Here is a 25455-nt window from a genome sequence, read left to right on the forward strand (position 1 = left end):
CAGGGCTGAGTCAGGAAGTGAGAGTGTCAAGTTTGCAGATGACACCAAATTGGGTGGACTGGCAAATACTCCAGAAGATACAGAGTCAACGAGATCTGAACACAATGGAAAAATGGGCAAATGAGAACAAGATGCAATCTCATAAAGATAAGTGTAATAAAGATAAGTCCTGCATCTGGGTCAGAAAAATGAAAAGCATGCCTACTGGATGGGGGATATGCTTCTAGGTAATACTGTGTGTGAACTAGACCTTGGGGTGCTTGTGGATTGTAAGCTAAACATGAGCAAGCAGTGTGATGCAACGGTAAAAAAGGCAAATACCATTTTAGGCTGTATCAACAGGGGCATCAAATCAAATCACGTCATAGTCCCATTGTATACGGCACTGGTCAGACCACACCACAGACACCCTGTGAGGTAGGTGAGGCTGAGAGAGCCCCTGGTATTCCTCCTCGGTCAAAACAGCTTTCTCAGTGCTGTGATGAGCCCAAGGTCACCCAGCTGGTTGCATGTGGGGGAGTGGGGAATCAAACCCGGCTCGCCGGATTAGAAGTCCGCACTCATAACCACTACACCCAGCTGGCTCTCAAAGCAGCGAGTTAAGAAATGTAGCTCATTTCCCAAAATAAAATGGACAATGGAAAAAAAAAGAAACCCACATATGATTGACTCCATACAGCACGGTCCACAGGGGCAAAGCCTAGCTGGATATGGGATCTGTGGACCTCTCCCATATAGCACCGCAGAAGGTAGAGCATTCGTTCTAGCTACCGCGAATGCTTTACGCCAGGGCTAGTCAACCTGTGATCCTCCAGATGTCCATGGACTACAATTCCCATGAGCCCCTGCCAGCGTTTGCTGGCAGGGGCTCATGGGAATTGTAGTCCATGGACATCTGGAGGACCACAGGTTGACTACCCCTGCTCTATGCTGTTGCAGGATGCTTAGATGACAGACACATGCAGCTAGGGACTGAGAACTTGGTGAGACCCCCAAGAAATAGCTGGTTAAATGACAGGGCCAACTTGACCTCCAACTATCTTCACGGAAATACACAATCCTTTTAAGAAAGAGAGTTATGGCTGTGGTCTAGCTATGCTCTCAGAGAAGGTATATGATTTCCCCCCTTCGCCGGTGAGGGACCAAGAGCACAACAAGCTGCCGTCTGGACAGCTCTCCTTCGATGGGAACTGAAGGACCTGCGCTCAGTTCCCCAATAAAAATGCCATCTTCTCGTCCCAGCCACATAAAAGGAAGTCAACGTATCGAAACCCTCAGCCTCGGGCCAGACTTGACCGTAAATTTTGCCTTCGCAAGGATGACAAAGCGCATTGATGATACATTGTCCTGTCATGCTGTCCTTTGGCCGAAAGTTCGGCCACGCCAAGCTGGCTTGCAGATTTGACTTGGGAGACGGCAGGGAGGGGGGTGGGGAGAGGACAGGACGGGACGGGACGGGGGAGGAAGAAAAGACTCTTGAGAGCTATTTAAAACCCCAGTTTATTTCTGGGCTCTGAAATTTCTTAAGAAAGCAAGCTGGGTAACAGATTCGGAACGGCCCTTTCAGAGATCAGAAAAAAAGCAAGTTTTAAAACCTTGAGTCTTGGAACACTAAGAGTATGAGGAGGAGGAGGGAGGAAGAGGAGGAAGAGGAGAAGGAGGAGGAGGAGGAGAAGAAGCAGCAGAGGAGGAGGAGGAGAAGAAGAAGCAGAGGAGGAAGAGGAGGAGGAGAAGAAGAAGAAGAAGAAGAAGTGGAGGAGGAGGAGGAGGAGGAGGAGGAGAAGAAGAAGAAGAGGAGGAGGAGGAGGAGGTGGAGGAGAAGAAGAAGAAGCAGAGGAGGAGTGGCGCCTGGGCAGTAGAAGGGAAGGGAGGGGATCCAGTGGGATGCGATGCATGCAGGGGCTCATGGGAATTGTAGTCCATGGACATCTGGAGGGCTGCAATTTGACTACCCCTGAGCTAGACAGACACCGGAGAGTTACCGTGATAAATCCTGCGGGTTGAACGTGATACTGGCCTCAACAGAGAGGAGGGCTTTGTTTTTGCCACTGCTGAAAATCTATTTTAACAGCTTGTCTGACAGGGTTTCATTGTTCAGGTGGGGGAAAAAATGAAGTTGGTCAAATTCAAGTAGCCCACAGGAAGCCTGTTTATATTTGGAAATATGGATTAAGAATCCCCACCCCCCTTTTCCACGTATTTTCAAGCAGGTGTTTTCAACCCCTTTACAAGAAGCCTGTCATTTATGGTTCCCCAGCCCCTGGTGGGCAGGTAGCCAGGTGGCTCTGGGTACCCACAGCTGCCAGCTGACCAGAGAAACAGAAATGTTGAATGCTGTCTCATCTGACATATTTTTTCCATAACTGGAAGTCTGCATATAGAACAGAATCCTAGAGCTGGAAGGGACCTCCTGGGCCATCTAGTCCAACCCCCTGCACTATGCAGGACACTCACAGCCCCCTCGCTCATCCACGGTCACCTGCCGCCCCCTTGAACTTTCACAGAATCAGAATATGAATCCACAAATTGTTGTGAGGGTGTTTTTCAACAGCTCGTTGGGTTAAGCGGGACCACTGCGGCCGTCTGGCAGACCTTGGAAGGAGGAAAGCCGAGCGGCACAGACATCGGGGTCCCTCCAGCCCTCTCCATGGTACGAAACGGATTTCTGAATCAAAACCTGTGAAATTAGATAGCATCCCTCCTACAGACTTTCTGTAAAAAGAAAATCCAGACCTTGCTTTTTCGATAGCGTGACAGCACCCCTGTGGACCATCAACTTAACTCACGGGGGCACCGTGATGATAAATCACTGACTACCCTGCAGGAGCAACCAATCAGGTTTCATAAGAGGTGGCCTGCCGCATCTCTGCATGAATGTCTCTCTGCATGAAGAGGTGGCCTGCCGCATCTCTGCATGAATATCCCAGCAGAAGGCAGGAATTTCTGCCCCATCGGTGCGCTGGGTGCTTAGGGCTAATCCTGCGTTGAGCAGGGGGTTGGACTAGATGGCCTGTATGGCCCCTTCCAACTCTATGATTCTATGATTCTATGGGTGCGACCGGAGCAGAACGGTCCTCTCCCCGGGGGGACTGCCTGTCGCATCTCTTCATGAGTCATTGTTCTGGGAGTTCTTCCTTTGAAATGACTCACGTCTAAAGACAGGGTGCGGACATCTCTGAGGGTGGGTAATTCTTACTTTTACGTGCTTTAGAAGTAAACATTTTTGGGTGGGGGGAGTGCCAGAGTGAACTCTGCGCCCGAGGTATTTTCAGGGATTGGGGGAGTCTAACAAAACATTCCAATTGTTCTGAGGATGGAAGCAAAACAGGGAGAGGCGTCAAGGGAAATGCCACGTTGCTCCAGCCCGTCCCTTCTCCACTGAGAACTTTCATGAGTTTCTGAGCGGGAGATTCCACAGAGACATCTGATCCTAAGGTTGACAGGTTGGGAAATTACAGGATATTTGGGGGAAAGGAGCCTGGGGAGGGCGGGATTTGGAGAGGGGAGGTTGTCTGCAGATCAGTCGCCATAACAGGGAATCTCCAACCGCCACCTGATCTGAAAACCCATGGAGAGCTGGAGGGAGAAAGAGGCAGGAGGTCAACATGCAGGAAGAATGCGCAAGGTGTGGGAAGGGGTAAGCACACCCCTCCTACCCACAATGCTTCACAACAGGCCATTCGGTCAGAGCAGGGGTAGCCAAACTGTGGCTCTCCAAATATCCAAGGACTACAACTCCCATGAACCCCTGCAATGTACTTGGTGCAATCCCGGCCCTTCCTAGGTCCACTGACTTCAACATACGTCAGGGTGAGGCTGAGAGAGCCCCTTGAAATGGCCATTTCCTCCATGAGAATTGATTTCTGTAGCCTGGAGGTGAGCTGTCATTCCAGGGGATCCCCAGGCCCCACCTGGAGGCTGGCATCCCTAGAGGCGTGAGAACCCGGCTCGGTCCCTGACCCAGAACGCGGTGCCCGATCCGGATGGGTTTCCACGCTCAGTTCACACCCCAGCAAACCAGCTCGCTGTGGAGGGGCCCAGGGGCGCTTAGCCTCCCTCTTTTTCCAAAACAAACATTTCCACACTTCTATAAATGTCCTACGTGTGACATTTCGCTCTCTCTCTCTCTCTCTCTTTTTTTTTAAAGCCTGTTTTCAACCCAGCTTCTGGCACGGGCCGATGTGGCAAGAGACCTTCCCCAATAGGAAGAGTGAGTCACACGGATTTCCTGAGGACTGACTTCTGGCCGGAGAGGTTGTTCGATTTCCCAGCCGTGCCAATTAGACCGTCCCCTGACACAAACAAGAGCGTTAAAAAAAGACGGCGGCTTGCGCCAGCGTTGCCACAAAGCCCTGCCGGGCGGCTTGAAATACATATTCCTGGTTTCTCGAAGAAGATATCAGAAGGAAGGTCTCAAGAAGGACGTGGATAAAATTGAAAGGGTACAGAGGAGAGCGACGGAGACGATCTGGGGCCAAGGGACCAAGCCCTATGAAGATAGGTTGAGGGACTTGGGAATGTTAAGCCTGGAGAAAAGGAGGTTGAGAGGGGACATGATAGCCCTCTTTAAGTATTTGAAAGGTTGTCACTTGGAGGAGGGCAGGATGCTGTTTCTGTTGGCTGCAGAGGAGAGGACACGCAGTAATGGGTTTAAGCTACAACGATATAGGCTAGATATCAGGAAAAAAAATTCACAGTCAGAGTAGTTCAGCAGTGGAATAGGCTGCCTAAGGAGGTGGTGAGCTCCCCCTCACTGGCAGTCTTCAAGCAAAGGTTGGAGACACACTTTTCTTGGATGCTTTAGGATGCTTTGGGCTGATCCTGCATTGAGCAGGGGGTTGGACTAGATGGCCTCTATGGCCCCTTCCAACTCTATGATTCTATGATTCTATGACTCGCCAGCTTGGGCCGTCTAACCCCGTCCCCTGTGAGCAGCCTTTGGGAAATGCGCCCCGAAGAAACATCTGTCCCGTTTTTTAAAAATTAACAAAGGAGTTTTCGCACGATCCTTCCTGGGGCTTTTGCTCAATGAAGCTCCGTCGTTTAATAATAATTATAATAAAGATTCAGGTGAGCTGCCATGTTGGCCTGAAGCAGCAGAGGAAAACCTGAGTCCGATAGCACTTTTAAGACCGACCAAGTTTATTATTCACATGAAAGCTTGCAGCCAGAATAAAACAGTTCTGTCTGCTCAGATGTGCAGGGACTGAAGCAGAAGTTTCTTCCATCCCCTTCTGCCTGGTCCTCTTAACTGGAGATGTCAGGAATTGAACCTGGGGCCTTCTGCATGCCAAGCAGAGGCTCTGCCACTGAGCCACTGAGGTCTTTCCCATCCCCTCCTGCCTGGTTCTTTTGGTGCAGAGAGCCATCCTGGTGTAGAGAGCCAGTTTGGTGTAGTGGTTAGGAGCGCGGACTCCTAATTTGGTGAGCCAGGTCTGATTCCTCGTTTCCCTACCTGCAACCAGCTGGGTGACCTTGGGCTCACCACAGCACTGAGAAGGCTGTTCTGACTGAGCAGGAATATCAGGGCTCTCTCAGCCTCCCCTCCCTCACAGGGTGTCTGTTGTGGCTGATCAGTATGGCTACCCTATGAAACTATCCTAAGCAGAGCAAAGTTTAGTCCAGGGGCACCTAAAGACCAACAAAGCTTCTGCCCAGCGTTAAACCTGGTCGGCCTTCAAGGTGCCCCGGAAGCAAACTTTGTACGGTCATTTCAGAACAACACGGCCATCCTAAGCGGAGGTAAGACCTTTTCAAAACCCTGGACTGTCCTAAACCCTGCTTAGGATAGCTCTGGAAGATCCTTTCATTTGGAAAACGGCTAGCCTTGTAAAAATAAACACTTCGGGGAGAGATCATCTCTGGTTCCACGATAAAAAGTAGCACGAACTGGATTGTCGTGTAAGATGTATGTGGAGACATCAAACATGAAAACCCCATATTCTTTGAATTTGGGAGTTTAAAACCACCTGTCGTTTCATGTTGGAGATCCCAACGAGATGCCAGTGGCTGTACGATACAGTGGATGACCGACTTGTGAAGCGCACACCTCGTACCTGGTCTCCTGGATTTTTACACCTTGCATCTCCGTGTCCTGTAAATTTTGCTAATTGACGCTTGCTCCCGTACTGGATTTCCGTGGCATTCTTGTTGTTGCCTATCTGAAAGCTTGTCCCTATGGCTGCGGCTGCCGCGTGAGATGTTTCCCCATCAAAAACTGAATGGCCCCCCAGGGCCCTGCATTCACCACTTCTCCTTCAGTAGCAGAGGCAAGAAGTTTCACCCAGTTGGTGCTACCCGGGGAGAGTGAGATCCCGTATCTATGCTTCTTTTCCTTCTTCCATGAAAGTGGCAACCACACACATTCAGAGGATTTGGGGGAAAGCACTTTTCTGAAGACGAAACCATCAGCCTGAGGGTTCTTCTCTCTCTCTCTCGCTCTCCCTCCCTCCCTCCCTCTCAGTGGGGAGACACGAATTACACGTAAGCTAACCGGGGCGACTAAAGAATGCAGCCACCTCTGGTTCCCCATACGCCCCTCAGGCGCATTCCACCATGCCAGTTCAGGGGCAAACGGCTTGCCTGCAGGGGTGGGTGATGTGCTTCTAAATCTAAAGTAATTTGTTTTCCTTACGATGCCAAATTAACCTCCTTTCTACGGACAAATACGTTTCGGCTTGCGGTCGCGCCCCGTGGCATCCCGGCGAGGTCTCCTTAGCCCTGAGGCTTCTAGGTTTTGAGGAAACAAAATGAGGGGCAGAGAGGGCTAAGGAATGCGGACAGGTTGTCATATCTGGACTCAAAGAGAAATATTCCCCCTCCCCTTCCCCAGATCAATGAATCTAGTACTCTGAAGGGGTACCGTGCAAATCAATGTCCCTAAACAGAGCCGTTTTAACGTTTGCGACTTGGGTCTGTCAACAAAGGGGAGGCCACCCCGGGAAATGGAGATTGAGGGAAAACCCCAAGGTGACCATAGAAATATTGTTTGAGTGAAAACGTTCCTTTGCTGCTGAGTACTAACCAGAGCTGGGCAAATCTACCATCCTAATGTCTGATGTAATAAATGGGAACCTCCCAGTGAAGGCAGCATGCTTAAGATCAGAGGGGGGAAAGGAACCAAGATCTGTTTCGGGGTGGGAAGTGAATTCCGACTTACGTCCACTTCGCCTTGGTCGATCACGTAGAAATTGTCTCCTTCGTCCCCTGGAAAAGCAAGGAGCCCTGTTAAGTGTTGGTGGCTCTCAAAACCATTTCCCAGAAGGTACCGGAAGACAGCGATTCGAAGGAGGCCTCCTCCTCAGAATCCTACTTCAGGCTATTCAGTGGTGTGCAGCAAGGTGGCCCCGGGCACAACCACACTGGGGACCGCCATACTCCCATTGGTTTCCAGTTTCATTTGGGAAATCCATCAATCCCCACCTGATGCCCTCACAGGGGTAGGGCCCCTTTTGTTCCCACCAGGAACAGAGGCTCGGCTGTGGCATAAGCTGGGTGGGATGAGCGGTGATTGGCGGAAAATTTCACAGCCACGCATCCATCGATGGGGCACCTGTTTTCCTCACCCAGATTTGGAATGGGGAGGGGGGGAGGGAATGGAAGTCCGACTGGTGGAAGAACAGGGAGGTGGAAAATGGCGGATGATGGAAGAGCAAGTGCCTTCTCTTTGCAGATTCTGCAACTGGTGGGCACGCGCACACCCCCCGTCCTCACTTTGAAGAAGAGAAACAGAAGATGGGCAGGGAAGCCGACATCTGGAGGCCGAATACAGCGACCCAGCCCGTGACAAGGCACTCAAGGAGCCCTGCACATCACCCTCGCGGACGCTACGGAATGGTTGCACTTACCCTGTTGTATGACAGTCTCCCCGGCAATGTGGGTGACGGGGAACATGGCGTCAAAGATGTCACTGCGGAGAAGAAGGACAAACAGAACTGGTCAACATTTCTGCCAGCCCCATGGATGAAAGCCCCACATTTGCCACGATGCGTCCGATTTCCCCCCCTTCAGCACAGGAAGGAGTCGCTGCGTTGCTCCAGGCTGCAGGTCTGTGTTTTCTTCTTGTAGATTCGTTCCCTCTTACAGAATGTGGGTATGGAAACAGGACAAAATTCCCCTTCCTGATCCAAACTGGAAAACCCGGTGACTAGTTTTTAAGAAAGACTGGGAGACCGAGCCCTACATGAGGTATTGCTTAGCCCACCCGCAAACCCTTGCCTCCTAAATATCCAGAAATGTCATCTCCTAGAGCAGGGCTGGCCAAACTGGGGTTCTCCGGATGTCCATGGACTACAATTCCCATGAGCCCCCGCTACTGGCCAAACTCGGGTTGTCCGGAGTTCCATGGCAGGGGCTCAAGGGAATTGTAATCCATGGACCTCCGGGGAACCGCAGTTTGGCTACCCCTGTCCTAGAGTGGGTAGATCTGTCCTCCGTGTGCCACTCTGTAACCCAATTTCCACTTGCTTCTGCCCTAAGATCTCTCTTCCCCTGTGTATTGCTGACTCCCAACAACCATACTTTTAATATTTAAATAAGAACTCAGCGTGGAGTGTTTTGAAGCAGAGAAGGGAGGAAGCAGCTGGAATAGTGGGTCAGAAACAGCTGGAAGAGAGAAGTTGGGGTAAAGTTGCCAATACAGATTGGGAAATTCCTGGAGCTTTTTTTTGGGGGGAGTGGGGGCAGTATCCATGGGAAGGGAGAGGGAAAGGGGGTGCAGTGAAAAAGCAGGTGACATGAGAGAGGACACCGTGGGGATCCATCTTCAAGTATTTAAAAGGCTGCCATATGAAGATGGAGCAGAGTTGTTCTCTCTTGCCCCAGAGGGACGGACCAGAACCAATGGGATGAAATTAATGCAAAAGAAATTCCGTCTAAACCTCCGGAAGAAGTTCCTGACAGTCAGAGCAGTTTCTCAGTGGAACAGGCTTCCTCGGGAGGTGGTGGGTTCTCCATCTTTGGAGATTTTTAAACAGAGGCTGGAGAGCCATCTGACAGAGAGGCTGATTCTGGGAAGGTCCAAGGGGGTGGCAGGTGACAGTGGAGGAGCTATTGGGATGTGAGTATCTTGCACAGTGCAGGGGGGTTGGACTAGATGACCCAGGAGGCCCCTTCCAACTCTGTGATTCTATGAAAAGGATGGATAAGTACAGCACTCTGTTGTGGTTTCCAGACAGGAGACTGTGATGGGCTGAAAGGGAGAAAACCCACATTAACGATGCTAACCGAACAGCTTTCCCACCATAGAGTCATTCCGTGGGGGGCCCTCCTTGGCGCACAGCGAAGCCCAGTGAGTAAGGAGAACAAAGGGATCTTCTTTTTATTATTATTTTTTTGCCTCTGTGAAGATTCACCCTCCTCCCCCCCCCCCAGCCAAACAGCCAGGAGGTCAGCAAGGATCCTGGCACATTTTCGCTCCCATATATGGCTACAGGCATGCTGCAAAATGCCATTATTAGCTTATTTCCTGTCCAGTGGTTCCAAAATCTGCTCGGGCTCGGCTCTAGGAAACACCCGGTCATAAATTGAGACCAAAGCATTATCTTTACCCCTGAACGGTTATCGCTTTTTCGGCTGGAGAGGAGAGGAGGCCGGGCGTGATTCATCCTCACGCAAGTGGGGAGGGGGGGGGGGCAACCGGACGGCTGAAGGGCGCCCCCTGCTGTGGAAGCTGCAGAGGCATGTGAGGAAGCAGCACCGGGGCCGGTACGGTTGCCGGATCCAGACCGGAGATTTGGGAGCAGGAAGGAACAAGCCTCAGCAGGAAGGGGACCCTCTGAAGTGGGCAGTTTCTCCAGAGGAAACTCTCTTGGTTGTCTTGAGGTCAGTTGTAATTCGGGGAGGATCACTGCTCTCCAGTGGGGTCTGGTGATCCCCCGGAATCCTGACTGCTCCCCAGATGGCCAACGTGGTTCCCCGGGGGAAAGGGCTGCTTTGGAGGGGAGAGTCTGCGGGGTTCCATCCCTCCTGAGCTCCCTCCCCTTCCCAAATTTCATCCCCAAGTCTCCCGAGAATTGACCAAGCAGGAGCTAGTAACACAGCCCTCTGGAGGGGCCCCAGGCCCTATTCCAGGAGTAGTCAAACTGCGGCCCTCCAGATGTCCATGGACTACAATTCCCAGGAGCCCCTGCCAGCATTCGCTGGCAGGGGCTCCTGGGAATTATAGTCCATGGACATCTGGAGGGCCGCAGTTTGACTACCCCTGCCCTATTCCAGAGGTGGCGGAGAAAGGTGGGGGAGTCACCTGTCCAGGTGAGGCAGGCGGGGCTACACGGGAATCTAAGAATCTAAGGACTTCTCTAAATGGGGACAATGGCCCAGCTCTCCCCTACGCGAAAACGTACGGAGCCATGTCAAGGGCAGAGGGAGGAACAGGTGTTGCCAACCTCCAGGCGGGACCTGCAGAACACCTGGTTTTACAGCTCATCCAGGTGGCAGCAATTGGTTCCCCCGGAGAAAAGGGCTGCGTCGGAGGGTGGGCTCTACAACAACGTGTCTTGCTGAGGGATCCTCTCTGTCCCGAACCCTCCCAGAATTTCCCAGAGTGCTTTGAGAAAACACCGCTCCCCCCAAAGTGGGAACGGTCAATCAGGGGGTCGCAACTCCAGTTGTCTCCAGGTGGGATTACAATACATCTCCAGGTGTTCAAAAACAACACTTGGAAAAAACCCATTAAAATAATTCAGACCATTCAAGTGAAACGATAACACCTGTACAAAAAAAAAAAACGATTAAAATCTAGAACAGGTAGCAACAGATAGTATGTGCTATGTAGCAGGGGTGGCCAAACTGTCCATGGACTACAACCCCCATGAGCCCCTGCCAGTGGACATCTGGAGAGCCACAGTTTGGCCACCCCTGCCATACACAACAAAACAATCCCCTTCTGTTCATTGAATCCTCCTCCGGACCTTTCTGTTGTAACAAAGCAAGGGGGGACGATAGAGCTTGGGGGGGGGGGGTAGGAGTTTGAGGAAGCTGCTATTTTCTCCTGGAGAGCTGATCTCCAGCCTCCACCTGGAGGCTGGCCCCCTCATCCCTCATTTGCACCTCAGGTAGGCATCCTTGACCTTTCCATCTGGGAACAATTCTCCCGACACACACACTGCTGCTATCAGTTGCCAACTCCATGCTGGGAAATTTCTGACGTTTTAAGGAGGGCCTGGGAAGGGGCAGGGTCTGAGGAAGGACCTCAGTAGGGTATCAATCCCAAGTAGCCATTTTCTCGTGGTGAAGATCCTGTTTCTTACGGGGCAGGTCCTGCCACCCCCTCTGCCCCCCACATGTTTATTCTGAAGCGGATCCCATGGCGGAAAGGCAAGCCCTCGGCCTCGAAAAGAAGAGAACCGCTGTGAGAGATTACGCATGTGACTCTCCCGGCATTTTCTCAATACCGCAGTCCAAATCGATAAAGGATCAGCGTCCGGTTGCCAAGCTGCATTCGACATAATGCTCCTCGCTGATCAGGCCTGCAAAAGAAGACGTCGGGGAATCTGTTCGGGCGTGAGCATTGGAATAATTTTCAGAAACGTTAATTGCCAACTGCATCCTTCGGGAACACCAGATTTTCAAAGATAGGGGAAGGCTGCAGGAACCGAAGGTGCACAGCAGGTTGAGACAAGCCCAGAGCCCTGAAAAACGCCCGCTGGAATCCCCCAAGTGATAAATACCCTCTCTTTTAACCATGTATATGCCTACTCAGTCACGTTCAGGCAAGAGGGATGCTTAGAAAATGCAGGGCAGAGCACAGGTTTTCACAGAGGCGTGGAAAAATTTGCTTTCATTCTATGGATGCTGCCCTTCTTGGACCAGTGGGAATGACCGTAGGGAGGTCAAGGTGATTGTTTTTGTTTTAAAGAGTTCCACAGGTTTTCTCTTTCCTCACGTGGAGAAGTTGATCGAATTGCCTTCATTCACGGGCAAAATCCACGTGAATTCTTCTTCTTCTTCTTCTTCTTCTTCTTCTTCTTCTTCTTCTTCTTCTTCTTCTTCTTCTTCTTCTCCTTCTCCTTCTCCTTCTTCTTCTTGATCTTCTTCTTCTTCCCCTTTCCCCTTCTTCTTCTTCTTCTTCTTCTTCTTCTTCTTCTTCTTCTTCTCTTTTCTTCTCCTTCTTCTCCTCCTCCTTCTTCATCCAGCAGCGACCCGGAGAAGACCTTCCCCCCAGGAATGCTTTCAAAGCTCCGTACCACTCCTCCGGAAGAAGGCCCGAGACTCCTTGTTGGTCCTTGTTGGTCTGCTGGTGTTCCCTTTCAAACGCTTCCCCCGTTTCTTCTCTACTGTACACCCCCTCTTAGGAAAACGTCCCTAATGATGTTTGCCTGGAATCAGCCTTGCTGCTAATGTCTTGCAGTGATAAACATCAACCCCGGGCAAATACCACGTGGGCCTTTCTCCGGAAGAGGGTGATAAGGGCGTATTTGCCAGGCACAAGTGCCGTTCCCCAAACCAACCTGTCCAGTTGCCTTAGCCCACTGGCCTGAAGCTGAGAGCTAAGACAAACACACCCACTCCTCTCTTGTCTCCCCAGGCATGAAAGGTTGCATCTCAAGGACAGTCCCACTGGGAAATGGACAACCTAAAAATAAACCTTGCGGCCCACTTGTGCTTTGTCCGTATGCAGAAGCCATAGCACTAGACCTCAATAATGTTGTACGTTCCTCTTGGTTGTGTGAGTATTTCCCAGGATGTCCAGGGCATGACCTCCTGATGGGCCCTGGATCTGGGCCACTGTGTGGCACATCGGATGGGCCATTGGCTTGATCCAACATGGCTTCTCTCATGTTCTTATGTCTGGGACACTGATGCTCTGCATTTTCGGTGCGTGGGGGCCAACAGTGGGAGGACTTCTGTAATTCGGGCCCTGCTGGTGGGCCTCCTGATAACGCCTGTGTTTTTGCCACTGTGTGACACGGAGTGTTAGACTGGCTGGGCCATTGTCCTGATCCAACGTGGCTGGCCTTATGTTCTTCGCTTTCTCTGCTCCCGAAAGCAAGAGGGATAAACTTGCCCACTGTAGATGTGATGAATTACTCATTTGAATGGAATAAAGAACACATGCGCTGACCTGGATAGCCCAGCCTTGCCCGATCTCGTCAGATTTCAGATTTCAGAAGAAGAAGAAGAAGAGTTGGTTCTTCTATGCCGCTTTTCCCTACCCGAAGGAGGCTCAAAGCGGCTTCCAGTCGCCTTCCCTTTCCTCTCCCCACAACAGACACCCTGTGAGGTGGGTGAGGCTGAGAGAGCACTGATATCACTCTAATTTAGAGCACTGAATTACTCTAATTGCACAGGGAGAGGGACACACATGTGTGTGCCATTTGAGGCACAGTGGCTGAAAATTTATCTGCTGGGAGGGCGAGGGTCACCCTCCCCCTAAGCTGGCATTCATCTGAAATCCGGGAAGGGGCTTTCAATCGTTCCCCCAAATGTGCGAACCAAGACGCTGATAGCAACTCCAGACCGAACCGAACGTATATATATATTGACGCATTTTCCTAATAAATCTATAGGCGTGGAGTGGGTGTCCTTCCCCCACCCGGGTTCCCAGACTGGCAGAGAGCTATATCCCCAGCCCAAGTCGGTTCCTCCCTGAGAACTGCGTGGGCACGAGAGGAAGAGATGTGGGGAGGGAAGGAGGGCTCAGCCTACAGCAGCTGGCCCCGTGGTCCTTTGCCAGGGGCTCCAGGACTTTAAAAAGGGAATCTCGGTCCTTTCCCTAAATATCTACTGAGGAACAGGCGTGTGCTGTAGTCTGCAAGGCACTCCTGCAACATCAGCCCCTGCCAGTGGCGGCAGAACGACCTTTGCTTGGGGCTGGGATCCGAAATTTTGGCTTTTTTACCTGCCGCCGGAACAGCACCTCCTGCCCGTTGCCCTGGAAGGCTCACGTTCTACGCTGTTGCCAGCGAAATGGCCTTCGAGCTCCTCCGCTCCCTCTTGGCCTAGATTCGGGTCTCGCCGTCCACGGCGCCAGCCGATTCTCACTGCTGCGGTCCGACTTCTGTGCCGGTGGTGTAATGACGCTTCAGGCTGAGGAGCAATAAGGGCCTTCTCAAATAGCTTCTGCTGGAATTAGGGATAATGCAACTTATTTCCCGGAAGATACAGCAGGCATTAAGGAGTCCGACTCACGTAGGAGTCTCCGTTTTCCAGGGTTTGTCTCGTGTGTCCCCAAGCTTTAGTGGGTCGTCTTCCTGTCTGATGGAACGGAGGCACCGGTGTGAGCCTTCTCCTCCCCTAGTAGGCTCTTGCAGAGCTGGGATTTTGTACCCCACTTTTCTCTGCCCTGAGGATTCTCAAAAAGGTTTAAAACTGCCTTTCCTCTCCCCACAACTGGCACCTTGTGAGGTAGGTGGGAGAGCTCTGAGAGAGCTGGCACTGGCCCACGGTCACCAAGCGGGCTTTCTGTGGAGGAGTGGGGAATTGAACCCGGTTCTCCAGATTAGAATCCTTTGGTCTTCACCACCAAACCATGCTGGCTCCAGTATTTACCACCCCTCTTGCATCCAGCTCTAGCTGCCACCACCCAGGTAGCTCATTAAATTAAAAAAGCACCCAAATAATCACAACAGCACACATTCTCTGTGTCTGTGTGTTTGTGTGTAGATGGGGAGGAAGGAGAGAGAGAGGATTGCCTGCAGGGAAGAATTGATCGGGATCTTGATTAGCTTTCACAGCCTTCTTAAATATCTGCCAGAGCTGGGAGATGTTCCTTCTTCCTCGTCAGATTCTTCACCAAGATTGACCAGTTTTTTCCATCGGAACAAGCGTGCCCCACAGCAGTTTCTCTGTGAATCCATTACCACAAATTCATCAGGAGACATGCAAAGAAAATATGGAGATGTCCCCACAGGTTTTTCCATCGGTCAGAGAAGGGAAGGAAAGACCCATGTTCTAGAAAATGCATGAAGGCTCTGTTGACCAACATCAGAAGATGGATCAGTCCAGTGGTCCATCTATTCCAAAATCATGTCTTTCATAGAGGCCAACCAGTTCCTCCAGAGGTCCAACAACAAGGCATAGAACCTGAGGTATTCCCCCGGAAAGAATGTCAGAAGAACCCTGCTGGATCAGACCAGTGGTCCATCTAGTCCACCAACCTCTCTCACACCAGCTTCTCTGGAAGGCCAACAACTGGGCATAGAGGCAGGGACATCAGAAGAGCCCTGCTGGATCAGATCAGTGGTCCATCTAGTTAGGCATCCCGTCTCACACAGACACCAACCAATTCCTCTGGAGGTCCAACAAACAGGGCGTAGAGGCTGAGGCCTTCCATAATGAGAACATCTGAAGAGACCTGCTGGATCAGACCAGTGAGGGTCTATCTAGTCCTGTCTCACACAGTGGTCAACCAACATAGGTCCAAGAACAGGGCACAGAGACTGAAGCCTGCCCCTGATGTTTCCTCCTGGCACTGTTATTCAGATGTTTACTGCTGTAGTCACCATGGCTAGTAGTCACTGATGGTCCTATCCTCCATGAATCTGTCTAGACAAGATGGGCATACCGTGGACCTCCATATTCCTCTGCCTCCAAATTTTGTCTTGTAGCTCATCACCTATGCTTTGCATCTTCCCTGACCAGGAAAGAGTTGACGGGGTAGAAGCAGCCCATTGTAATGGCGATGACTCAGTATGAGCGCTGGAGGCTGGGGAACACACCTGCCTTTGATGGAGGAGCTTTGGCCATGCCTCCAAGGAAGATGGGCTCTTAGCACACCGAGGAAACCTCCTGGCTGAGACTGGGCTGATCAATGAAGCCCAAGAGCAGTCGATGGGCTTGATAATTTGACCTGGGCCCATTCCGCACACACAGGATAATGCACTTCCAATGCGCTTTGGCAGCTGGGTTTTTTCCTGTGCGGAACCGGAAAGTCTACTTCTAAAGTGCATTGGAAGTGCATTATCTAGTGAGTGCAGAATAGGCCCTGGTCATCTTCGCCTGGAAGTCCTGCAAAAGGAGGGCAGCACCCTTCACGGTGATCTATGTTCCCAGGTCCTGGGCTGCTCAGGTCTGGTGCTGGGTCCTTCTGGCAGGTTGTGCAAATTGAATGTTCCCTTGTTGTGCAAATGGAACGTTCCCATTGGAATGTTCCATTGTTGCTCCCCTCCGGCTTGCTTTGTCCAAGGCTGTCCCCGTTTCCTGCGCAGAAACACGTTGTGAGGCTCTCATGCAATTCCAAGGATGGCGTCCAATGCTGGCCACCCCTCTCCCCCCAGGTGCCAAGCCTCGGCTGAGGTCACTCTCCGCGGAAAACCGTTGCCCTTGCGAATGTACCTGCCTTTCCGCACATGCGCACACGGTTTTCATTTTCTTCGCACATGCGCACACGGTTTTCATTTTCTTCGCACATGCACACACGGTTTTCATTTTCTTCGCACATGCACACACGGTTTTCATTTTCTTCGCACATGCACACACGTTTTTCATTTTCTTCGCACATGCACACACGTTTTTCATTTTCTTCGCACATGCGCACACGGTTTTCATTTTCTTCGCACATGCACACACGTTTTTCATTTTCTTCGCACATGCGCACACGGTTTTCATTTTCTTCGCACATGCGCACACGGTTTTCATTTTCTTCACACAACGATTTCTGGGAAGAGGCCGAGGAGGGGGAAAAAAAAATCTGGGGCATCCCACTGTGATTTTGCTGGCACCCTCTGGGGACCCAGATTGCGTCGCCAGATTCCTTATTTACATTAGGATACAAAATTATTATATATACAATAAATAAAAACAGCACGCTGGGTGGGGTCCGCCTTTCCCAGCCATTCCCTTCCCAGATTAAAAAATGAATGCACATCAGAGATGCGGCCGAGGCTGTCGGAACAATCGTGCCCAGTGGGCCTGCGGGGCCCTGCTGCTTTTTAATTTTAGTTAATTAATGTTCTGCGATTGTGCGGGTCTATAAATATCCGCCTAGTAAACACGGTGCTATTTCAGTCCTGCTGGCTCTACGTCACGCCACAAGCAACACGGGGGAATGAGGGGAAGGAGAGGGAAAGATTCAGGTGAAGGATACGTTGACATCTGGTTCCCTCCTTTTTGTCAGAGGTAAAAGTAAAGGTAAAGGTATCCCCTGTGCAAGCACCGGGTCATGTCTGAGCCTTGGGGTGATGCCCTCTAGCGTTTTCATGGCAGACTCAATACGGGGTGGTTTGCCAGTGCCTTCCCCAGTCATTACCGTTTTACCCCCCAGCAGCAAGCTGGGTACTCATTTTACCAACCTCGGGAGGAGGGAAGGCTGAGTCAACCTTGAGCCGGCTGCTGGGATCGAACTCCCAGCCTCATGGGCAGAGCTTTCAGATGGCTGCCTTACCACTCTGCGCCACAAGAGGCTCTTCAGAGAGATGCACCAATTCTGTTTTCCAAGAAATATTTCCTTTGGAACTTTCATTTCATAACACCTCATGATAATAAACGGAGACGCTGCTTTTTCTGCGCCACTTTCTCTGGTCGGCTCTTGATGCCAATCCTGATTTGACACACGCACAGTAGAGTACCTTTATCAGCATAATCAAAAGTTTTAGTCCCAGTCAAATTGAATAACGGATACCAGATTTACTATAGTTCCGGTCCAACGTTCACCTCCCAGGGGGACCCAAAGGGGCTTCACTTCATCCTCCTCTCCTCCATTTTATTCTCACAACAACCCTGCGAGGGGGTAGGTTAGGCCGAGGGCGTGCCGCTGGCCTGAGGCCGCCTAGCAAGCGTCCGTGGCATCCGAAGAAGAAGAGGTGGTTTTTATGCCCCGCTTTTCACTGCCCAAAGGAGTCTCAGAGTGGCATACAATTGCCTTCCTTTCGTCTCCCCACAAGAGACGCCCTGTGAGGGAGGTGAGGCTGAGAGAGCTCTGAGAGAACTCCTCTGTGAGAACAGCACTATCAGGGCTGTGACTGGCCCAAGGTCACCCAGCTGGCTGCCTGTGGAGGAGAATCAGGGAATCAAAGCTGGCTCCCCAGATTAGAAGCTCATAGCTGAGGCCACATGAAATAACTCAAAAGGGTGACCTTGTTCGCCCACGTGGTGACCGGCGTTAAGCCTGCAAACAGCCACAAATTCGGAAACTTGCCTCGTAGATGCAAAGCTCCTTCCCCCTCAGAAACGCAACTCTGCCGGTGCGCACCTGAGGGGGGGAATCTCACGTCCCTCCTCAGTTTTCATCCACCACTGTCTTAACATCATCAGGGAACATCTCTGAGGCGTTTCCCTCCCTCCTCAGGATCTAGTTTCATTACCTACTTAATAAAAATAAGCCATTAGTCATCTTTCTCCTTGTCTTTCCCCTCAAGATCTTTCCCCCCACCTTTTTACCCTCTGTCATATTCCTGTTGCTATATATATATATATATATATATAGTTGAGGTTTAAATAGTTAAGATATATGGGGATTTGTCCTTCTTCACCTCAGCTTTGTGTCCGGCAGAAAAGTGCTTTTTCCGAGAGGGCTGTTTGCAAACTTTACGCCTCCTTTACAAATCTGACTTGGAGCAGCTGTGTGGCTCAGACAAGCGCCCCGGCTTGCTCGGTCAGGTTTTCCTTTTATGAAAACAGCTTTAAAAAAAAAAAGACAAATGCAACGGGGCCTCCGGCGTTCAGATCGGCCTCTGGCATTCGGATCGTGCTAAATGCAGACGACGGCGGAAGGAGGGATATGCTCCCCGACCTCGTCCCCCGGCGACTCTCGACATCACGCCGAGCCAAACTGCGTCGGCCAGAAAAACAAATAAAAATACAGCTCTGACATTTTAATCTTTTTGAACGCAATGGAGCTCAGAGACGGTGGCCGTGCGCATGCCTCCAAGAGAACGCTTTAAATCCCAGAAGATCGCGAAAACGTCAGGGCCGGAAAAGACGCAACAGCACTCTGCGCTGAAATGTTTTCTCAGCCTGAATCCTCCGGGGGATTTGTTTCCCGGTCAGCACCCCCTTCCCATCAAAATCTTGCCATGAGATTCTAGAGGAGTGGACTCTGATCTGGCGAGTCGCATCTGATTCCCCACGCCTCGTCCCCAAGCAGCCAGTTGGGAGATCTTGGGCCGGTCACAGTTCTCTAAGAGCTCTTCTCATGGAGCAGTTCTCTTAGAGCTCTCTCTGCCCCCACCTACCTCGCCAGGTGTCTGTTTATTGTGGGGAGAGGAAGGGAAAGGTGTTTGTAAGCTGTTGTGAGATTCCTCCAGGAAATGAAAAGCAGAATACTAAAAAAAAAGAAAAGAGCCTCTTGTGGCGCAGAGTGGTAAGGCAGCCGTCTGAAAGCTTTGCCCATGAGGCTGGGAGTTCAATCCCAGCAGCCGGCTCCAGGTGGACTCAGCCTTCCCTCCTTCCGAGGACGGTAAAATGAGTACCCAGCTTGCTTGCTGGGGGGTAAACGGTAATGACTGGGGAAGGCACTGGCAAACCACCCCGTATTGAGTCTGCCATGAAAACGCTGGAGGGCGTCACCCCAAGGGTCAGACATGACTCGGTGCTTGCACAGGGGATACCTTTACCTTTACCTTTAAAAAAAAAGAAAAAAAAACAGCTCTTCTCGTGGACCAGTGAATGTGATGGCAAACATCCTTTCTTGGACGGGATTGAAATGTCAGCATTTCGAGGACGATCTCCCATTTCATTCTGGTAGAGAAGTTCGGAGAGAGCATATCTTGTAGCTTTTCAGATTTCCACCCTACCAACGTGTGGGCAGAAGAAGCAGAGTGGGATTCTTTCCTGTGAGCCAGGCAGAAATCCAAAAACCTGTTCCTTTTCCCCCCCTCCAGAGAGCCAGGTTGGTGTAATAGTGAAGAGCAGAGGCCTCTAATCTTGAGAACTGGGTTTGCTTCCCCACTCCTCCTCCTCTGCATGCAGCCAGTCCCCGTTCTCTCAGGGCTCTCTCAGCCCCACCTGCCTCCCATGGTGTCTGTTGTGGGGAGAGGAAGGGTAGGCAATTGCAATCCACTATGACAGGGGTAGTCAACCTGTGGTCCTCTAGATGTTCATGGACTACAATTCCCAGGAGCCCCTGCCAGCATTTGCTGGCAGGGGCTCCTGGGAATTGTAGTCCATGAACATCTGGAGGACCACAGGTTGACTACCCCTGCACTATGAGACTCCTTAGGGTAGTAAAATCGGGGTACAACAAACCAACACTATTTCTTCCATTGTCAAGAGTACACAGTGGTGGTTGTTTGGCCAAAGTGAATTCCCTGACACACAAAAAGAAAGACAACCCTAAATCCCACTTACGCTTAATCCACTTAAGGAGGAGTAAGAGAAACGCAAACAACACATTCCTTGTATTTCTTTTCTTGGAAGTGATAAATCCATAGGTTCCCTTGCCTTCCCCTCCCCGTGAAGGGGTCGGGCAACCTCCTTCGTATCAAGTTCCCAACCCCGTTAACCGTTTTGCTCCCTGGCTGTGCAAAAGTTGTTTTTGTGTCGTTTCACAACGATCCTTCTCAAGAGAGCAGTGGGGGGGGGAGGGATCTAAAGGAGATTATATTTTAGAGAATCAGGGAATACAGACCTTTCCCGAGGTTATAAGAAGGCACTTTTGCAATTTCTAAAGAGCTATTTATTTCTTCTCGCGCCCCGAATTCCAAGTCATCGACGCCCACCTGTTAGCAAAGCCGAGGCCAAGCAGCTGGAGTTGAAAAAGAACGCTCAAAATCTGGCCTCCGCGTTACGTATGGATCAGACTCTCGATAAGTACAGAAATTTTATTTTTTGGGTTTTGTACTCTACAAAAATTGTTACGGGAAGGAAAGTCCATGTCGGGTTCCAAAACGACTTGGCTTCTCCGCTTAAAATCCTCGAGAAAAATGACAGCTGAAGTGCCAGAATGAAATCCTTGGCTCTTTCCTGAGTTCTTTGAACTTTTACCTGCATCCATTTCCAGGGGACGCCAATGCATATATTTTGGCTTCGCTTTGCCAAGGTGTCTAACTGTTACGAGTCAAAAACGTCCCGGCTATACTCGGCCCATATTGTACGTCTTTTAAAGGCCTACATAGGAAAGAGAAGAGAGTTTGGGCATTTGTACCCCACTAAGATCATGGCATCCGGCCCTCTCAATTCCTGGCAAATAGATGGGGAAGAAATGGAGGTAGTGACAGATTTTATTTTCCTCGGCTCCAAGATCACTGCAGATGGGGACAGCAGCAAAGAAATTAAAGGGAGGAGAGCTATGGCAAATCTAGACGGCATCCTAAAAAGCAGAGACATCACCCTGCCAACTAAAGTGCGTCTAGGCAAGGCTATGGTATTCCCAGTTGCAATGTATGGCTGTGAAAGTTGGACCATAAGGAAGGCTGAGCGTCAAAGAATTGAGGCTTTTGAACTCTGGTGCTGGAGAAGACCCTTGCGAGCCCCTTGGACTGCAAGGTGAACAAACCGGTCAGTCCTAGAGGAGATCAGCCCTGACTGCTCCTTAGAAGGCCAGATCCTGAAGATGAAACTGAAATACTTTGGCCACCTCATGAGAAGGAAGGACTCTCTGGAGAAGAGCCTAAAGCTGGGAACGATTGAGGGCCAAAGAAGAAGGGGACGACAGAGAATGAGGTGGCTGGATGGAGTCACTGAAGCAGTAGGTGCAAACTTAAATGGACTCCGGGGAATGGTAGAGGACAGGAAGGCCTGGAGGATCATTGCCCATGGGGTCGCGATGGGTGGCATAAAAATATCCATCCGAGACAGTAGCGTCCCTCCGATTTGGGGACTCGCATGCCTGTTTTTCAAAAGGAAAAACTGGCTGAGAGCTCATTTGGGGAACTCCTGGGACAGAGTTTCTGACCCCTGCTTGGGAAATTCTTGAAGATCTACCAGGAGGAGCCTGGGGAGGGCAAGGTTTGCAGAAGGGAACGGTTTCGGCAGGGTCGAATGCCACGGAGTCCACCCTTCAAAGCAGCCATTTCCTCCGGGGGAACAGATCTCTGTCATCTTGAGATCAAGCGTCAACCCAGGAGATCTCCAGACACCTCCTGGAAGCTGGCAACCCGATCACCCAGGGCCGTTTGTCCAAAGCATTACCTTCCACCTTCTGTTTTGATCCGGAAAAACAAAACAAAACCCAGAGTCAACGCAGGTAAGACATTAAAATCATTTTCCCCTCCACGGAGCCAACCCCCCCTTGAATGATCTCGATCCAAATGGCCGGACTGAGCTGAACTGGCAAGCGGCTCGGTCTGGATGCCTTGTGTTAGAGACCAGATGTCCACATTATTTATCATCCAGCTCTCTGGCACGATGGGAAAGAAAGAATAAGGCCCATCCATAACCTTTCGGGAGAGAGGCAGGACTCGGAAAGCGAGAGCACGTAACAGGACTTCTCAGGGGGGCTACCACGGCCCCCCAAAAGCACACGCTCACCCCAAGTGGGAAAGGGGAATAAGGGTTGCTCTGAGTATTTAAACGACGCAACTGAATCCGGATTATTAAGTGGAGGGACGATGACCCCTTTCCTCCAATGGATCGCAGTTGGAAGCCACTTCATTGCCTTCTTTCATGTCCACCGGGGTGCGATGCTCCCCTGCCCAGGGGGATCTTTCACAACGGAAAACGGAATGGGTTGACCACGTGGGGCGTCTGCTCAGTGCTGCCTCGCTCTTTCTGGGACGGCTCGCTCTCTGAAGAGCTTCGCACGCCAGCCCAAGCGTTGTCCCGGAGCGTGAAACCAACCAGCGGCCCAAAATTATTATCCCTCTTCTAAAGTGGCAGTCCTGAGGAACCTCCATGTAAACCCGCTTAGGACTGGGCGCACGCTGGCAGGGGCTCATGGGAATTGTAGTCCGCAGACCTCTGGAGAGCCGCAGTTTCGCCACCCCTGCCGAAAGCCTACAGAGCCAAGTGGCCATTTGCTCCGAGGGAGTTGCCTTTCCCTCCCCTTGGGTGGCCTCTGTTACTCAGGACCTTCTGTGAGTTCCTACATAGGTTCCTGCTCTGTTCTGCAGTCTCTTAGACTGAATTAGACCATTAGTTCGTCAAGTATGTGTCTAATCAGGCTGGCAGCAGTTCTCCTCTCTGGCGGGGGTCTCTCACCTCACCTGTGGCCCCATCCTTTCTGGGTGCAGCTGCTGGGGACTGAAACCTTTTGCCTGCCAAGCAGAGGCTCTTCCACTGAGCCACTGAGGTCTTTCCCATCCCCTTCTGCCTGGTCCTCTTAACTGGAGATGCCGGGGATTGAACCTGGGACCTTCAGCCTGCCAAGCAAAGGCTCTGCCACTGAGACACAGCCCCTCTCCATGGCTCTCCAGGCGCTCAGGCCAAGGCCTTTCCCATCCCCTCCTGCCTGGTCCTTTTCAACTGGAGACGCCGGGGATTGAACCTGGGACTTTCTGCCTCCCAAGCAGAGGCTCTGCCACTGATCCACAGCCTCTCCCCAGGCAGGAATAAAAGCCTGCCTCTTGCAGTGAGCGATGGGTTTGTCCCCATCGGCGCTGAGGTCAAAGCACCGTCCAAAACAACCACTTTTTTCCGCCACTGAACCTCCGAGTCGTCCTCCTGTTCGCAGGCCCCTGGCTGGAATGCCGCTTTTCTCCAGCGGGGCTCTTCAATCTGTTTTAGCGATGTTCTCCAACTCGGCACGAAGCTAGCAACCCGCTCAGCCCAAACCGAGAAAGGCAGGCAGGCAGGCAGGCCGACGGACCTCCTCTCTGCGAGAACGAGAGAATCCGACCGTCCGATGCCCACTGAGCCAATATTCCACATCCAAGGGGAGGGTGGGGGGGGCCTGCTACGATGGAGGAAGGGGGTCGGGCTAATGCGAAAAACAGGAACCGCCGAAAAGGCCGAGCAGCTGCCAAACGCAGCGCCGATGCGCGCTTTTCCAGATGTGACTTCAGGCTTTCTCATCAACACCTGTCGGACGCCCCTGGCAGTCCCGCCCGCGACCCCGCCCGGAGCATTGCAACACAAAAGCAATTTCCTCCCCTGTTTCACGACGGGCGATTCTCGACCGCCACAGCCGGTGCGGAATAGCCGGGGAAGAGCGTCAGGCTTGAAGGTGGAGGACCAGATTCGAATCCCCACCCCTTCTGTGTGCCGTTCCGCCTCCCATGGCAACGTTTTACCCCTTCGTGCGTTTTCGTATGACGGACAATCGAAATAACAACAACCCGGTGGTTTTGGTTTTTCGCAGGCCCGCGGCCATTGGTTTATTTTTTAGATTATGTACACGCCCGTCCGTCCCGGGGTAGAAGAAGAAGAAAAGTTGGTTCTTATATGCCGCTTTTCCCTACCTGAAGGAGGCTCAAAGCGGCTTCCAGTCGCCTTCCCATTCCTCTCCCCACAACAGACACCCTGTGGGGCAGGTGAGGCTGAGAGAGCCCTGAGATTACGGAAGAAGAAGAAGAGTTGGTTCTTATATGCCGCTTTTCCCTACCCGAAGGAGTCTCAAAGCGGCTTACAGTCACCTTCCCATTCCTCTCCCCACAACAGACACTCTGTGGGGCAGGTGAGGCTGAGAGAGCCCTGAGATTACGGAAGAAGAAGAAGAGTTGGTTCTTATATGCCGCTTTTCTCTACCCGAAGGAGTCTCAAAGTGGCTTACAGTCGTCTTCCCTTTCCTCTCCCCACAACAGACACCCTGTGAGGCTGAGAGAGCCCTGATATTCCTGCTCGGTCAGAACAGTTTTATCAGTGCTGTGACTAGCTCAAGGTCACCCAGCTGGCTGCATGTGGGGGAGCGCAGAATCGAACCCAGCATGCCAGATTAGAAGTCCGCACTCCTAACCACTACACCAAACTGGCTCTCAAACTGGTACTGGCGAAAGGCAGCTTCCAGCGTTGTTTATGAGAAATACATAATAAATAGAAGAGTAGATACAATATGAAAGCTTTAGAATTATCTTAAAAACAGCCATACCAGCTGCATAGCCAAACTGTTTCTTTTAAGAGCGTTCGGTGTACGGGAGGGGGGGTATCTATAGAGTAGAGTACGGTATATATAGAGTAGAGTAGGGTAGAGTAGAGTAGGGTATATATAGAGGGAGCCCAAACAACGTTTAGTCAGAGACATCTTGCTGTTCTTTCTTTCTTTCTTTCTTTCTTTCTTTCTTTCTTTCTTTCTTTCTTTCTTTCTTTCTTCCTTCCTTCCTTCCTTCCTTCCTTCCTTCCTTCCTTCCTTCCTTCCTTCTCCCTCTCTTTGTTGCTAATAATCTTGAACACAGTGACCCCAGGTGGCCAGTCCCAACATGGCCACCCGGTGGTGACCAAGCTGAGATCCACTTGGTTCTCTTGAGTCCAGGGTGGGCGTGGCAAGAGAGATTCCCCGGGTGAATAACATTCTGCTCAAATACACCAAAACGTGAGCCTGGGCAGCTAATGGCAGAGGCGACATTCAAACCCGGGACTCCACAGAGTTGGAATTGGCCAGGTAGTTGTGCATTTCCTGCCTTGTGCAGGGGGTCAATGACCCTGGCGGTCCCTCCCAACTGCATTCAGCTGTATTCTCCAGGGGAACCCATCTCTGTTATCTGG

General features: G+C 51.3%; 1 protein-coding gene across 2 annotated transcripts in view; it reads right to left on the minus strand.

Annotated features, from left to right (window-relative positions):
• The window catches only part of PRKAR1B (protein kinase cAMP-dependent type I regulatory subunit beta), a 69857-nt gene that overhangs the window by 22157 nt on the left and 22245 nt on the right, over positions 1-25455 (minus strand). For both annotated transcript variants that reach the window (XM_077316742.1, XM_077316743.1), the window contains 2 exons: positions 7848-7909; positions 7160-7206 (listed from right to left, as the gene is read on the minus strand). In XM_077316742.1, coding sequence (XP_077172857.1) covers positions 7160-7206; positions 7848-7909 — 109 coding nt within the window. The remainder of the gene's footprint in view (positions 1-7159; positions 7207-7847; positions 7910-25455) is intronic.

The sequence above is a fragment of the Paroedura picta genome, chromosome 17 (genome assembly GCF_049243985.1).
Source record: "Paroedura picta isolate Pp20150507F chromosome 17, Ppicta_v3.0, whole genome shotgun sequence".
Lineage (NCBI taxonomy): Eukaryota > Metazoa > Chordata > Lepidosauria > Squamata > Gekkonidae > Paroedura > Paroedura picta.